General features: G+C 37.5%; 1 protein-coding gene across 1 annotated transcript; it reads left to right on the plus strand.

Moving 5' to 3' along the window:
- Window positions 1-423: 423 nt before the first annotated feature.
- Window positions 424-11,976, plus strand: LOC144642494 (acid-sensing ion channel 3-like). The gene is made up of 7 exons (XM_078501454.1): window positions 424-4,354; window positions 7,575-7,722; window positions 8,010-8,075; window positions 9,114-9,303; window positions 9,525-9,616; window positions 10,587-11,429; window positions 11,462-11,976. Exons 1-6 carry the CDS (start codon window positions 3,419-3,421, stop codon window positions 10,721-10,723), a joined length of 1,569 nt encoding a protein of 522 aa, XP_078357580.1. The 5' UTR covers window positions 424-3,418; the 3' UTR covers window positions 10,724-11,429; window positions 11,462-11,976.
- Window positions 11,977-16,211: the final 4,235 nt, after the last annotated feature.

Below are 16,211 nucleotides of genomic sequence, written 5' to 3' on the forward strand. Positions count from 1 at the left end.
TCATTAGGCCACCATAAAAATCTTATCGCTTCACAGTCTTTAGGTTCCACTTACACTTGATGAAACATGCCCTCGATGTCAACTACCACTCCAACAGTTTCTTGTCTGAACCTACCCACCTACTTAAGACACCCACTAACTCGTTCGTCCGATCCGGCGCCTGTTACTTTAGCGATTTAAGGAGATCTCTCCGAACTTAAAAGCTCAATCATAGACGACCCTAACTTTGTCGGGCTTCAAACGATGCGTAACAGGATGATGGGGCAGGTATCACACTGGCCTTTCCTTTACTTCCGATTTCTTTCCTTGGGAACCTTTTCGAAGAAGTGGCCGTATTCAATGCAATCAGTCTACTCATTGTTGTCTTGTACTTTTCAAACAAAGCTTTCGTCTTTTCAGAAGTCGTTTCTTTAGAAGAAATCCTCTCCTTTATGCTACTATCCTGTCCTGCTGATCATAGCACCAGGAAAGGTTGCCTTCTCAGACGAAGATATAACTAAACAGGCTCCACCCAGTGGCAAGTTATAAAGCAAACATCCGCCGAAATTCTTATACCGGGTGGTTGGGGGGGGGGGGGGGGGAGGGTGAGGATTCTAATACAGTTCCATTCCCACACATACTCTTAAAATCTGAACGATGTTTATTTCTCTGATGCCTCAAAAAAATGCGAGAGCACCATTATACGGTGCCCAGACCTTATTTCTACCCCCCCCCCCACGTCTTTATACGTTTCCTCTTCCGCTATATCGATATCTCTGCTGTCACGTGGCACAGCTCCCGTGTGCACACTACGAATGCGACGTACTACTTCATGATAGCCACACGACAATTCCCGTTTAAAAGTCACCTTATCCTGTCGCCGTGGGTGAGCATCGTTAACACTGAGGTATTAAAAAGACCCGTTCTTTGATCTGGCTTCGTAAAATACCTTTAAGGATAATTTTGGTACAGTTTGGCGAAATATCACGACCGTTCGGTCTTAACATGGGTATTTCAGCTCAGTTGACTTCTGCCAAAAATGCGAACCACACAGCAATAATTAAGGGGATGTTCAAAGTTATTATGTTGTCAAACGACCCGGTTATTTTGTTATGTTAATGCGACCAATACGTTCTATTTTTGTGTGCTCGCTGAAAATTTAATTTTGAGTGTTTTTAGAATGCCATTTGTTTTTATTTCATCGTCGCTTGCACTTAAGTGATAATCGCCACATATCTCGTGCGGAATAAGATTGCTTAGTTACATAGGTGATAAGCAAGATTTATTTTTTAATTTGAGAATTGTTTTCCACAGTGTTAATCCGTTTTTGCTGTGTGCTAAAACGCTTCGACGAATTGTCTCAATTGTGTTCAGAGTCAATTACTCTAAGCACCCTAATGTATCTGTATTTCGGGGGAAAAACCTTAAAAGTGACAGCGAATGTACTCGAGTTCGCACGAAATTGTGAAACTCAAATTAAAAGTTTACTTTGGTCTTGTTTCCTCATCTGTGTTAGCCCTGTGTTATCGAGGGTACCCGTTAGGAAGTTTCTTGCTGAGGTCGCCAAATTGTTATTAACAATTCGCAGCTGAATATTTCGCTTCTCAATCTATTTCTCAGCTTCTGCGCCAAAAATAAAGTAAATTCATCGATCAAATGATCTTTGTTTTGATCCTCGTTATCTCAAATTGCGTAAAAAGCCTTCAGTGTTGTTGTGGCTCAAAAGATGTTGCTGTAATTCTAGAAAACCGGCGAATTTTCACGCTGTTAAGCTAATGTTACGGCCATGAAATATATCCAAATACATTATACAGGGCTTGTTTTGAGTTTCTCTTATTCGAGAATTTATCTTTTTGAAGGCAGTCCCTAGGCTTCGAGCCAGAGAATCGAAAGAATAGTTTTGGTTGCCAATCAGTTTTGCCTTCATTTTTTTTCAAACTGCATGTTTTATTATTATTATTTTTTTTTTTCAACAAACCGTGCGGAACAGGTTCGATAAAAAGACGTTTGAATGGAATACCTGTTGTATAAACCGGTCACTATATGGGCTGGAATCTCATTTAACGCACCCCATGGGGCAATGGAGACATCCTATGGTCTCGTTCGGTGTTTCAAATCCCTTGTTGTCATCCTTAGGACTTCTTTTTTCGGTTTCAAGACAAATGAGTATAGCCGTGGTTAGCCGCAATGTAGTTTGAAGGTTTTATCACAAAAACAACTTTGGATTCTTTTCTTTCCCCAGTTGCCCCGAGAGAAATTGCTGAAACCAATTAGCGGAATGTTTTCGCGTTGCTTTGAAAAGTCAGGAAATTCAATGAATGGACGTCTATTTGTGTGCGAATCCTTCTTTGTGTTTGTGCGAAATTCCAATTTTGCCGGAACTCGAGTTTTGTGTTTGGTAGACACTAAAATTTATAGTTTTGCTAATTTGATTAAGCATGTAATAAATGATTTCAGTTTCCCCTTAAAGAATCAATCTTTTTCAATCATATTTCCGTTTTAGGATTATACGGCGATGAATTTATTGCGAAGTGGAAAAATGCTTACATGAAAAGCTAGCCCACGCACAAATTGTAAAAACAAAATATATAGATGACCGACGGCAACAGAATTGCAAACGCCGTAGGAGGAAAAGGTGGAAAAGGCGTTTAATTAATAAAATCTTACGGGTTCTCTGTTTTTCCAAAGGTTCTGCTGTGATAAACTAGAAAAAAATATGTTTACAATCGATAAATAAAGATTGGCGGGAAAATACGAGGAAATTTGCATGTTAGTAGCGAACCAGACGATACTTTGCCCAATTAGAAGTCTATACGCAGACTTGCTTTGTTTATAAGAAATATTGTAGATTCTCTTACACGAAAACATTTGTCGCGCCAGGTATTTTGAAATGCTCAAAAGGCTTTCTTGGTAAAAGTCATAAAAGCGTTATATTACAGGCGATGAATTCTGTGTTTCGTGTTTAAGTCCGTGTCGCCTCCAGCGAAGCAAAATTAACATACTTTTATCAACACTGGTAGGGAAACAATGATGGGCTGATGTGAGTGGCCGGTCTCGGAATTATAATAGATAGCGTTCTCTTGTTGAATAATGAATTGCAGCAGCTCTCCCGAGTAGCGACAGGTGTCTTGGTGAAAATTGTGAAACGTTTGAGCTGTAAACCGTGACGTGTTAGAGATAAAAAGTAATTTTCGCTCAATCAAAAATGCTCTGCATTTTGAAGCGTTTAAAAGATGTTATCTGTTTTGTAAGCTGGGCTTGATTTTTCGTGGCACATCAGATCGTGCCTTGTTGTTTGGCATTTCAGAGTTAACGAGGTTGCCTGTTCTTACCTTTGCCGTTGCAACAAGCACAGGCGAGCACGCTGGGAAAACAGAGTTCCAATGTTAGCTAGGTGAATAATGCGTTTTAAAAGTGCAATGCACTCCACGACGAGCAAATGACTTCGAAATTCTGTACCTGCCAGTCACCATCGCGTCGAAGGAAAATTGCTGACGATGCTTCGTCCTTCGAACACGATAAAGTTACGGAAGAGTTAGAACCGCTACCCAACGGCTTCTCGCATCAACATGATAACGCGGAGGAACAGGAAACCGCACCGTGTTTATCTGGCGATGATTCCGTTGAAACCGTTGAGAGTGAACGCAAACGAAGGATTAATCGTGTATGGGAATACTACCTGCTTCACAACACTTTACATGGTTTGCACTATGTGTTCGACACCAAGTCGATTTGGCGGAAAATTATTTGGGTCACCGTTCTGTTAGTCGCAGGTGGAGTGTTTTTCAGGGAGGTCAAAGAAAGTATCACACAGTATTTTGAATATCCGTTTAGCACACTTGCTACTGTTGATTACCCGGATAAAATAAGACTTCCGGCGATGTCCATTTGTGATCTGCGCGACATTAGAAAAACTATACTCAGCAATTCAAGCCTTCAGTGGGAACGCGATTATGGCACTGGCCCGAATTCCAAGGGGAAGAATTCAGAACCCACGATGAACGATGTGCTTAAAAAGGCTTTCTCGATCCTAGACGACATTTTAATTTCTTGTTCTTTGAAGAGAGGATATATGCCCAGTAAAGCGATACCATGCGATAGTAGAAACTTTACTCTGTTCCTGTCTTCCGCCGGTCATACTTGCTACACGTTAAACTCGGGTGTTGGTAGCCGCCCGCTTATGGAAACGGATAACGTCGGCACGATATACGGAGTACATATGGTCTTGAACACGCATCCTTTGGAAGAAGGCAAAACTTTCGGTGGTAGTGGAGTTAAAGTTATTCTTCATCAACAGGACGAACTGCCTTTGAAGAGAGTGGGATTTCATGTTCCACCGGGTTACGTGACTTTCGTTGACATGAAAAAGCAAAAGGTAATTTTATTTTATTTCTTTTTTTGCGGCCATGTTTAAGTTTAAGTTCTGTTGTTTTGTTTTGGCCTTGCACTCAACCCCTACAGTTTGCGTGCGAGCGCTGTCACGATTTCATAAGAGTTTCTGAGGTTTTTAATCGTTAAACTCACGTAGTCTTGTTTTGTATTACAGACTCCCCTACAAAGCATTTGACATCTGAGGCTTAGGCGATTTTATTTTGTATGCCTGGAGCTACTTTAGGGAAGATTTCCCTCATGAAATTTGTCGTTATGCCTTAGCAAGCGAAGGAATTATGCGTTGTTTTTATTTGGAATAACTAAAGGCTTTTGTCCTGTTGTATTTAATGCGATTCTTTCGAAGGCGATAGGTTTTGCGTTTTCTTTCTGAAGAGCTTCTTCTGTGTTTATGCGTGTTAATCAAACAATCAACCAACTTATTCATTTTTCATCAACGCAACGAGAAATTCAATCAGAGAATTAGCGCGCATTTAATACGAACGACAAGCTTCAGTTTCCTCGGTTGCAACTTATTTCATTGAAAAACGAACTTTTTACTGTTTCTTTGGATACGTTGTAATTTTCATTTTTTATTAGCAAGATATGGATTTCGATCGGTCTAGAATGACTTCCCTTTGTGAAGATAAGGAGTTACTACACAGGGAGAATAGAAACCTAGATATATGTTATCACTACGAATGAAGCAGTAGTTTTAAAGGATTTAATAACACGCTGAGTGTTTTGAAGGCTAGAACAAGGGCAATTATTTTGCCTTCGCCGCGCATCGGTTGGTCCACTGCAAACAAATTAAATCATCAAATTCAAATGAATGGTAAATTTATTGTTAAAAGCCCGCTTTGGTTTTTACGGCTTTTGTATTTTTTCGTCACACAATAAAACAGGTAGCGAATTAATGTCGGCTTTCGGCTCGATGACTTTGGTTTTTTCTGTGTACGTGACAATTTCCTAGTCTTTTTTGCGAATTGCATCTTGCTTATCGCAGTAGCATTCGCGATTGAACATTCGTATACAAATTGCGAACGGAGTTTCTGTTTTGAATGACGCATTCGACGAATATAGCTTCACCGCAGACATTAAAATTTTACGAGGGTGGAATCTGTGGCAAATTTTTTTGCATGTAATTTTTTTGCCGCATCACCGCAAGTTCGATGAGAAACAATTTTCTCTTTGACCATTACATTTAGTTTCCTGTTCGTTAGATACTTAAATGTTATCTTCCACTTAAGATAACTGCACAATTTTATCGCATCCTATTGTATTCTATGAATGAAATTTGTCACTTGAAAATTTCTCTTAAAATCGCATCAATTTTAGCTTAAATGTCTTTCGTGTTTAGCCGAAATGACTTTTTTCTTTGCAAATGAACGCGAGCTCTTAAAATTATTGCTCTGGTTGTTTTACTCTGAAAATACAATATAGCTTTTAAAATCTATTTTTACCTTACTAAAAGCGTTAATTGCAAAACGCAGCAAGTATAGCAAATCATTGTGTCTTAAAGGCTTTGTGTTGTTATAACATTCTGCGAAAATCAGATCTTTGTCCAGAAATCAGATAATAGTCGGATGTTTTTAGGGTTATTTCACCGTAATGCTTTCGTTTATTTCCGAATTTGTGTAAGACTAATATCTAAAAATCCGCAAAAAACTTATTAGAATTAGACAAAATAGAAATTAGATGATTCCTAACAAGATTCTCTATATTGACGAGTTTTTTTATAATGTAGGTTTGTCGAATATTAAAATTTTACTTTAATTTGATGACTTTGGCATGTTTTAATTTTCTTTTTGGTTTATGAGTTTTACACGGCGAGAGTTCGTTTTGTTTTGGTGCTCAATATCTTAAAAATCTAGAATTCCCTGCTGATAGCTTCATATTTCCATGCAAGTTGACATATTAATGAATAAAAGAGATTCGTTTAAGAACGCATTAATTAGAAATGACTCTTGCGTTGGAAATATTAGCTCTACTCTCTGTCGCCAGACGCGACAATTTCTTGTAAAGCGCTTTTCTTAAAAGTGTATTCTCCGAAAAGTATTTCACAAAAAAAGAGAGGTTTAATCCGTATTTTCCTCGTGCAGTCTGCGGAAGCCTCTTTTTGTTATATTTAACCCGACAAGAAAAATAAACGAAAAAAGCTCATAACAAAGATGATTTATTCTTCCTGTTTAACAAGGAAAAAGGTGTGATACGTATAGGGAGAAACATTTTTCTAAAAATGAATACTTCTTCGTCACATTTAGCACCTCTCTTTTGTTATTAGTGGGATATGATATTCATTATTTCAATATTCAAAGTTATTGTAAGCAATGAACCTTGTAATAAAATTGTTTTGGTGCTACTTAACTTGTTTATAAAATACCTGTCGTTATGTTTTTATGTTTCACTGTTTTGACGGACTTTCTGGAGTCAAATAAATCCGTATGCTTTCTTAAGGTTAAATATAAAGCAAAACAGGGCTTTTGTTTAAAAATTATGAAATTTTCAGTGATGTTCGCGAGGCGGGGTTATTATGACACCAATGCTCTAGTTGAAAACAAAAAAGGTGACCTTAGAAATTAAATAAAAGACCGGTCGCTAGTCTCGCAGTGCCTCTCTGACTCAGACATATGAATTACACTAGCGAATTTTTGGCACAACCTAACAAGAAAAGATTAACTATCCCATCTAGTGGGGAAAGTAATTTTAGTTCCTTAAAGCCACGGAAACCGGAGTAAGGAGCCAGAAGATGTGAGCCACTAGCCTGGTGAATACTTTTCCCATGGCTGTCTCGTGGCAAAGAAGAGCTTTTTTTCCCATTCCGAGTCTCCCGAGTCCACTCCACTTATAATTTTCTTCAGAGTAGTACCTTGTCTCCAAGACTCATGAGCCCGCGGCCCTACGCAGCGTTGTGTCTAAGCAACGTGACGTTTTTTGGTTCGACTTTTATATATTTCATGCTACTATATTTTTGATCGGAAAATAACAGAATACTCGTCAAGTAGATAATTGCCATCATTGAGAATTACAGTTACAATTAGAAGATTACAATTACAAACTTAAAAACCACTGGCCAAATTTTGTGAAATCGGAATTCTTTAAAAGAGTTTTGTAAAATTTAAATTTTGATTTGTCGCAAATTTGTGATGACTTTGTAATATAACAAGCTTCAACAAATTTTGAAGCTCTGTTGTGTTTTTTAACTTGATATATATCTGTTTTCCCAGCTTAAAAACCTTAAAGAACCTTTTAGCACGAACTGTAGCGGGAAAAGTCTGGACTATTTTCCGGAATATTCCCGCAACAAATGTTACCTGGAAGGAATGACCAAGTACGTCACTAACAAATGCGGCTGCAGAGGTTGGTTCATGCCAGGTGAGATATTAACTGTATTTACCTACTGATGGGAACAGTCAATACGTGATTTTTCCGGAAAAAATGTAACTGCACCGCACTACAAAGATAGATTAAATATTAACAACGAATGTCGAATTTTCCCCTCCCTCAACACCAGTTGCATGTTTTAGCTTGGAGATTGGTTTAATTTCTTGTAGTTATTAATGCCCCGCATTTGATTTGGTTTTTGGCATTTCGACAGCTATAGAAGACTGTTGCTTTGTTTTTGTCATTAAATACAACTACCTGCTCCTTTTTTTTCGTAGAAACGAAGGATAATTACACCGTGTGCTCATTAAACCGTACTCTGGATTGCATGTGGCCGGCTTGGGGTAAGTAACTGCCCGTTTTTTCAATTGTGTATTTAGAAGGAAGAAGGGATTGTTAAAGGACAACTTTTCAGATCACTTTTAATTTTAAAAAATTCTTATAATTATTCAGTACTTGCTAACTTAAATCCTTACAGGGCCTAAGAAGACAACTTTTTTCGGCATAGAAATGCACAATTCCAAAGTCTGAGACATCTACGATTAAAATTGACAAATTTACGAACGCTGAAAGATGTACGATTTCGCTCTCAAAATTAGTATACGTATCACGCGGCCAAAATATCACGTGTCATTAATCATTGGGACTATGCAATGCCCTTAGAACGTCTTGCTCTTAGCCTTAAAGTTTGTGTTATTTCTCATGTATTTAATCATTTCTGACCGGTGAAAAAGTCTTCCGAAAAGCAACAAGAGGCTTATTAATCCAATTGTAAATTATTGTTGTAAATATTGTAAAGTTTTTTGAAAAACGAAACGAAATAACACATTTAAGAAAAATACCACATTTCATTGACTTTTGAAGACATGTTTCAGATACTCTGTACCTATTATCAATTCAAAGGTGTTTACAAGTTGAAACGTATATATACTAGTTATGCAACGGGTGACTGACCCACGTATTCTCGGTATACACACGAGCCTTTAGGAGTGGAGCAAAACAAGTGAAGTGGGAACAAGAACCACAAAGTGTTACTTTATACCAGCCAAGAAAATACGCACAAACGGCAGGAGCGCAATGGGAAGGGGGTTGAATACCGTCGATACAACGGCTTTCCGCGATTGGCTGTATTTTCTATGGCATGGTATAAAAGGCAGATGTCAAAAAAATACCATACATAGATAATGCAGCTAATTGTAAACAAATGTATATACCGACGTTTTAACTTGTCAACGTCCTTGAAGCATAGCGTACATAGACCACAATGACTCACACTCAGGCCAGCATGTATCATTTTTCAGCCAGGGGTCAGAATGCAGCAAGGTACTGCACGTGGTTACCATGGCAACACTTAATCATTTCTTTCTCACTTTAACTTTCAGAGGCATACGAATTGTCCAACAATAACAGCCCAGTCGATTGTCCAGTTGATTGTGAGAAGGTCTCTTATGAATCCCAGCTATCCCATACTCTGTATGTACCTCAAAAACTTTTGCCGTTAGCGAGGTACAAGAATCTCACACGAGCCAAGAACATGCCCAATACCACAGAGGGCAAGGTTCAGTTTATGTTGTAAGTGGCATTTTAAAGAAATATATTTATTATTTCTTTTAGTATTTTTCTTTATCTATCGCAGTGTAATCAAACGAGCAGTGAAAGAAATTATATTTCGTTATGTTGGCCAATGTTTCACAACTTTGGTGCTTGGTTAAAATTGGAGGTGCCTCACATAGTAGATTCACTGCTGACTAATTAATTCAGTAATAGATCATTGTTAATTTCTCTTGTTGCAGAGACTACTATGTGGTGTTATCGTTATTCTTCAGCGAACTAAGAGTTGACATTTTCGAGCAAACTCCTTCTTATGGATTCTTCAGATTAGTAGGTAAGTGAAATGCGTGCTAGACGATTGGCTTGTTTTTATACTATAAAACTAGATGATTACACGTCTCACATTTAACCCTTTGGACCCTCAATGCTCTAACTAGCAAATGGCAAGACGAAGCGCTTGCTTGGCCTCCAAACTTAGAGACTAAAGTAATTCACTAATTAATAATGACATTGATTTTTCTGAAGCCATTACCCTCGCTATTATTTGCTAACAATGGTGTCTAAGAGCTTCTAGATGAATTGTTCAATAGGTTTCTTTCTAGACCCCAGCTAAGCTGGGACGTGCGCTTTGAAACTCAGAACGTTTGCCTCGTCTATGCCAAACGTCTGGCTACGGCCCTGCCCTGATGTCACAGTCCTAACTATATACTGGGTTGAGTAAGCGGAATTAGTCATGTCCATTACACCGATGGTTTTATTTCGAAACCGTTATTACTGATTATTATTTTTTGTTATAATAATAATAATAATAATAATAATAATAATATAATATTTAATACTATTCGCGCAAATAGCATAGAATTGATCAAATGCGCCTACATCAAGTATTTAAAACTTAAAAAGAAGAAAAAAACAAACAAACAAATTTACAAATATATATGAAGATATATAAAAATACAATTAAAAACTTTCCTAGTATAAAAATCGAAAACTCAAGATTAAAAAAACTAAATCTAAAACTAAAATTCGTGGAAGTCATGGCCCCTAAAAGAGGCTCTAGCTGTAACACGCAAATGCTTTCTTTAACAAGTATGTCTTAATTGTTCGTTTAAAAAGATCGTAGCTTTTTATCGATCTTATGTCCGATGGTTATTTATTCCACAGTCCAGGGGCGCACGAAACGATGTCTCCTAGGGTTTTTTTGTCAATGAGGTTGAGAATTTTTTTTACATATTTCTACCCCTTGTTCGACTAGAAAGTTTGAAAGCAGTTGGACATTTATTTATTTTTTATTTTTTTCTCAGGTGACGCGGGTGGTCAGCTCGGCCTTGTGTTAGGTGCTAGTTTCATCACATTACTGGAAGTTATAGACCTGCTTATCATGTTTGCCATCAGTTGGTTTCGGGCTAAACCACGTTCAAAAACCGCAGATATTTCGTGAATCGCGGCTCTATACCACTCAGCCAACTGATATTTTGTTGTTCAATGGAAGAAAAGTGTGGATTGTTAAGGAATGTTATGAAGACAAATGATAACTTGCAACATCTGTACTTCCATGGAGCTGACTCAACAACTTTAGGAGTTGCCTCAGGACTGGCGCCTTATAAGTGTGCATACGATCTTCAATACAGATCATCTTCCTTCCAAGGCAGACAGTGTAAAAGTGCCGAAAATGTGCAGTATCGTTGTTTGAGGTGGTGAAACCGGCATGGTTAAAGAGGCACAAAAAAGCTAACGAGTTCCATTAAGAAGTTTACAGTGTAAAACTTGCCAATATCAAGATTATTTTGGTCGAGATAATCTGGCGCGGACAAGATTGAGGCACTGGCGATGTTTGTAAAATCCAAAAATCGAAATTTTGGATTTATCGAGTCGCAAATTGCTATATCTCGTGTTAGAGGTAGAAAAGGCAACTGCACAATCTGCCACTGAAGTAAATTCCGTCGAAGCCGAAAATGACGGGAAAATCATCGTAGCGCCGTTGCTTAAAAAAACTAAATATTAAAGAATCGTTGGTAGGACCGACTAATCAAACTCGTAGCGCCAAACGTAGCTGGCAGTAAAAAGTAAATAAAACAAAATTATTATCAAAAACAAAAAAGCTTTAACTAACAGATCACGCGTTTCAGTCCACGCGTCATAATTTTGTTCATCGTTTTCCCCGCTCCCTCTCAGGCAGTCAGTTTTAAATTTAGCCTTTACTTTACATCATAATGCAATGTGAAATAAATCTTCGAAAGCTACCATTTCTTATGTATATTATATTCCTGTATACTTTGAACTGTTTTTTTTAATAACCTTAACGCAGAAATGTACTTTACGCAAACGTTTTGTCATCAAAGGGGTAACATTAGGTTCTTACTGTAGCATGTCATGCAAATCTTGACTAAACAATCTATGGGTTTTTTTTTAACTTGGTTTTGAGCTGGGCCTTGTGCGAGGGAAAGGGGGTGGATGTGTTAACGTTCGGTCATGCTTTGTGATTTGATCAAAATGTTATTTCTTCGTACGGTGTCAATACAATGTCAAACAGATAGGAGATGAGAATAAAGAAACTCATCAACTTAGGGATAGTCTTGATGTACTACCAGTTTCTCACCACTTACATACCAAGAAATGTATTGAAGCAAGTGAGGAGAGTTTGACGTGTTATAAACAGGGCAGTGTTAGTGATTTACGGTGTTATGGAGTTGCTGAAAAACATCGACTGTGCAGCCAACTCTATTGGGTACAATGAAGAATAACACAAGATAAGTAAAGAACTTTATTATTGTGTCAAATCATGTAGCATACTAATCTACGCTAATTGGGGACACCTAACTACGTAACAACAATTATACAATATAAGCAAGTGATAAAGTATGGACTAAAAGCAATAGCTAAAACAACACAGAGATTCGCTTGAAACGTGACTGATTTCTACTCTCCTGCTATAAGTTATTTTTTATTATCCAAATACGATCTTTATTTCACTTTTCTAAATTATTTTTATTTAATTCCCCTGAAGGTACGTTCTAGTGTGAAGAGTAACATCTTTAAAGGCTTAATGTGAATCTTGGTGTTAGCCCCTGCCGCACTGATGTGGACATACAAATTTTCATTAATAGTATCCAAACATTTAAGTACTGATTTAGAAAAGAACATTATATAATCAGAAAAAATATTAATAAATTCTAGTCAGGACTTGGCATTGTTGAAATGTAAAGAAGGAGTTTTAACCTGACCTCTTTTGTTAAACTAATAAAGGGTCGAGACTTAGTCGAAATCGTTTTAGATGTACAACAGAAACTGAGTCAGTGATAAACCTCTTCTTCACATTTGAGCAATCAAATTCGGTAGACTTTTTAAATTCTAGAGAAATAAAAGCAGGAGTAAGGGATCCTATAAATAAAGAATAGAAGTACTCTTAAAGTTGTACAGAATGTGTCAATAGAGTAATTATATGTAAAAAAAAATAAAAGTCATGCAACTTGCTGAAGAAACGATTTATTGACAATATTGAATAAAGGTTCTTTTTCTTGAAAGTTTACACGCTATTATAACCATTTAGATTTAAGACTAGACCTACTCGTTGTGTTACTCCGACGAAATGCTTGCACTCAAAACGTTAGTTAATGGAATTCTTTTACTTAACAAATTTACGTTTAAACAACTGAATTTTTCATGTCGGGAGGGGGTGTTTTGTACGCTCTTCCCGTATAAGACAAATCCCAACTAAGTTCATAAGAGTGGTTGAATGAACGTATGCACCTTTCTTGTATTTGGCAAAAGCAGACGCAACTTGCGTAACCAGCCAAAAGAAAATCTTCCTAGGAGGCTAAGGGCCTGTTTATATGAAGTAAAGTTGTCCTTTCGTATGAGAAAAGTTGTCCCTTCCAACCGAACTAGAAATTGCCCCACCCCCCCCCCCCCGGTTCAACGCATGCGCTTATTATGTCCAGACCTGTCCCTGGTTGGCGAATTGAACATTGGAAAGTAGACAAAATTGGCTCGTCCCCAGGCCGGTCACCCTGTCTTCAAAGCGAGTGATCCTCCAGTCATGGTCTGCCCCCACCTCCTCCCCGCCGCACCTCCGCTCCGCCGCCCCGCCGCCCCGCCGTGCCGACACACAACTACACCCACCTCACCCCTTTGCATCAAATGTTTGTTTTCACGAGAGGCGGTACCTCAAGTTTAGTTTTAACTGAAGTAGTGGTAATTTTGTCAATGTAAACTCGCCGGGAAACCCTTGTAAATGTCGGCCAAAGCACTGAAAACAAGTTCCAACCAGAAAAATCGTCACTAAAAGTGGTCGCAGCCGTCAGCGGACCACGGATTGTTTGCAACAATAAAGGAAGGCAGAATGCACGCTTTTAAACAAAGTCGCAAAGATATTTCTCTTGAAAAGAAATTAATGCGTCGTTGTTCGTTTGTTCAGTAGTGCCAAAGTTTGCGATGGTTTATGACCAATGACCATACACTTGCATTGCTTCGTTGGATTCTTCGTGACCGTTCTTGTTTGATTAACATGCTCAACATACGATTTCTTATCATATTAGAGGCACGTTCAAAGTTCAGAAACAAAATTCATAACAACGGCGAATGATCGGGCTATCTTTCACAATATCGACCTTCGCGATTTTCTCTGGCGGGGTAGAGAAAACAATTTATCCAAGTCAGATCAGGTTGCCAAACTACAGTTAGCGTTTAAGTAAATTGAACTCTCTTGTGAATTCACAGCATAAGAAGCTAAGAATATTAATAGAAAGATCCACTTTATTCTTATAGTATTTTGTGGCTGCTATTTTGGTGTTAGTTTGGTGTACCAACGCAAAACACCACCAGTAACAGATGCGAACAAAGTTCTGTAATGTTTGAATATTGTTCAATAACTCCCTTTTGAAGAGCACTTTAGAGCCATCATTTGATCAAATAGTATCTTTTTACAAACTCATTAATCTGTATAGATTTGGAAGCTCATGCGAACAAACCTATATTTTTGTGATGAAAAGTTGGAGCAGCAATGCCTGCGTTGCTCATGATTGTCTTGCTTTTGTTGACGGCCACCATTTTTGTAGCTGTCGTGGTTTCGTTTGCATTCTTTCGTCGCCCACTTTATTGATCTGCTTTTATTCTTTTCACTACCAGCATGATTCTGTTTCAGCAGTTAGTTGCTTGTTGTAACTGTCCCAGGAGTGCCTGATTCAGTACCTCGTGATAACCCAGTCTTTGCATGAAAAGCCTCAAGAAAACGTTATTTTCAATTATTAGCGGCGTGGTATTGACTCGGAACAAAACACACCACGCTTTTTCAAAGAGGTAATTTTACCCAAAGGTTCAGGCTAGTTAAACCATCCTGATGTTAAAAGTTATGTTTTGGAAAATTCATGCAAAGAAACAAAACACTACAGCAAAACAAGAACAGTTATGAAACCACTTTAGGTAAAAACTAACTTATGAGTACCAAATGTGGTAACATCTTTCTGGCGTTGTTTTGAAAATCTCTTTGATATTGAATCAAGCCTACCCTAACCAAAAGATTCTATAGACAGCTTGCAATAGAACGAAACTTCTGAGGCATATTTTTTTTAACATTTTGATTCTCCATACGACTGGAAATACTAGTTTCATACCCAGATAACTTAGAGTTTGCGATTTATCCTTTTTACACAAAATAAGTACGAGAGATTTAGCCAAACATGAAATAAATAAACAAATTTCAAGGAAGGCAACTTACAACCTTGAAATCAGCATGGCTGTAGTTGTGCAGATCAAACAATTAATAGCTATATAATATAAAAGATAGTCTTGAATGTTTTCTCACGAGGATTGCAATGTGGCGGGCACTTGTGGTTATTGAGAGTGGGAGGATGATGTTTTGGAATATAGTAAATATTATTGACTTGTGTTCTGCTTTCGTGTTTTCTAGTTGTGTCTACCGTGACAACACTGAGCCCGCCCTCAAAATATGAATATGAAGCTTTAGACCACGATCTTATTGTTCCACTGAGAACAACGGTGCCACTGCTGAATTTACAATAGTCATGTTTTATTTCTTATTTTAATTTTGTATAAAGAACAATAACCACCAATTTTTGTCTCCCTGCATGAAAAAATGGCCTCGATAGAGCTCAAGCTCACCTAACCCTTGAAATTAAACTCAAGTTAGTCATTGTTTGTAATTTTTTGTTTCCTTTATTGGTGGTTTTTAGCGTCTAACGTCGGAAATTTCAAGTCAATTTTAAAAATGTTTTTTCCGATTTTCCTTTGGTGTTAATTGCGCCCGTTTTTTATATTTAATCTACATCGACGCGGTTATTTTCAATTTCAGGGCTATTCTTAATCACTAAATCTAATCATCTTGGTTTGCGGAAATTCTGTGGACTGTGTTGTCGTGTTTGGCTCTAATTGAAATTGTGATTCTTTGCTTTACTCTTCCGTTTCCATGACTTTTAGTGCTATTTTTTTTCTTAGTTTTAAGAAATTTAAGAAACGTGTTATCGGCCTTTCTCATAATTCCTTCCGAATGCTTTCATAACCTGGTTTTAACTGCCCTATTTAAAAAAAACATAGTGAATCGCTTGCGGTTATTTCCAAAATCTCGGCTTATAAACCGGTTAAATGAATTATTAATTATTGGTTAATTTGGCTAACGCAAATTTGGCAATTTAAATTTTTTACCGACTTAAAGTATGGCAAATTCGAGTTGGATAAATTCGTTGAAGGTATGCATTTTGGATTCATTTTCTTGTTATGAGAAAACAACTACATTGTCTCGATAATATCATTGATATCATTGAAATAAATAATGTTTAGTCCGCTAGTCCCCATAATTTAAAGTCGTGCCAAAAAAGAAACGTTTTTTTTAAATTCACTTTTAAAAAAATCTTTTGCAGTTGCATTTAGCCTTTTGCTTGTTCTGTAAAGCGTTAACTTGCCGAATCTGCCTA

Source organism: Oculina patagonica, chromosome 2, assembly GCF_052425735.1.
Source record: "Oculina patagonica isolate OP01 chromosome 2, crgOcupat, whole genome shotgun sequence".
Classification (NCBI taxonomy): domain Eukaryota; kingdom Metazoa; phylum Cnidaria; class Anthozoa; order Scleractinia; family Oculinidae; genus Oculina; species Oculina patagonica.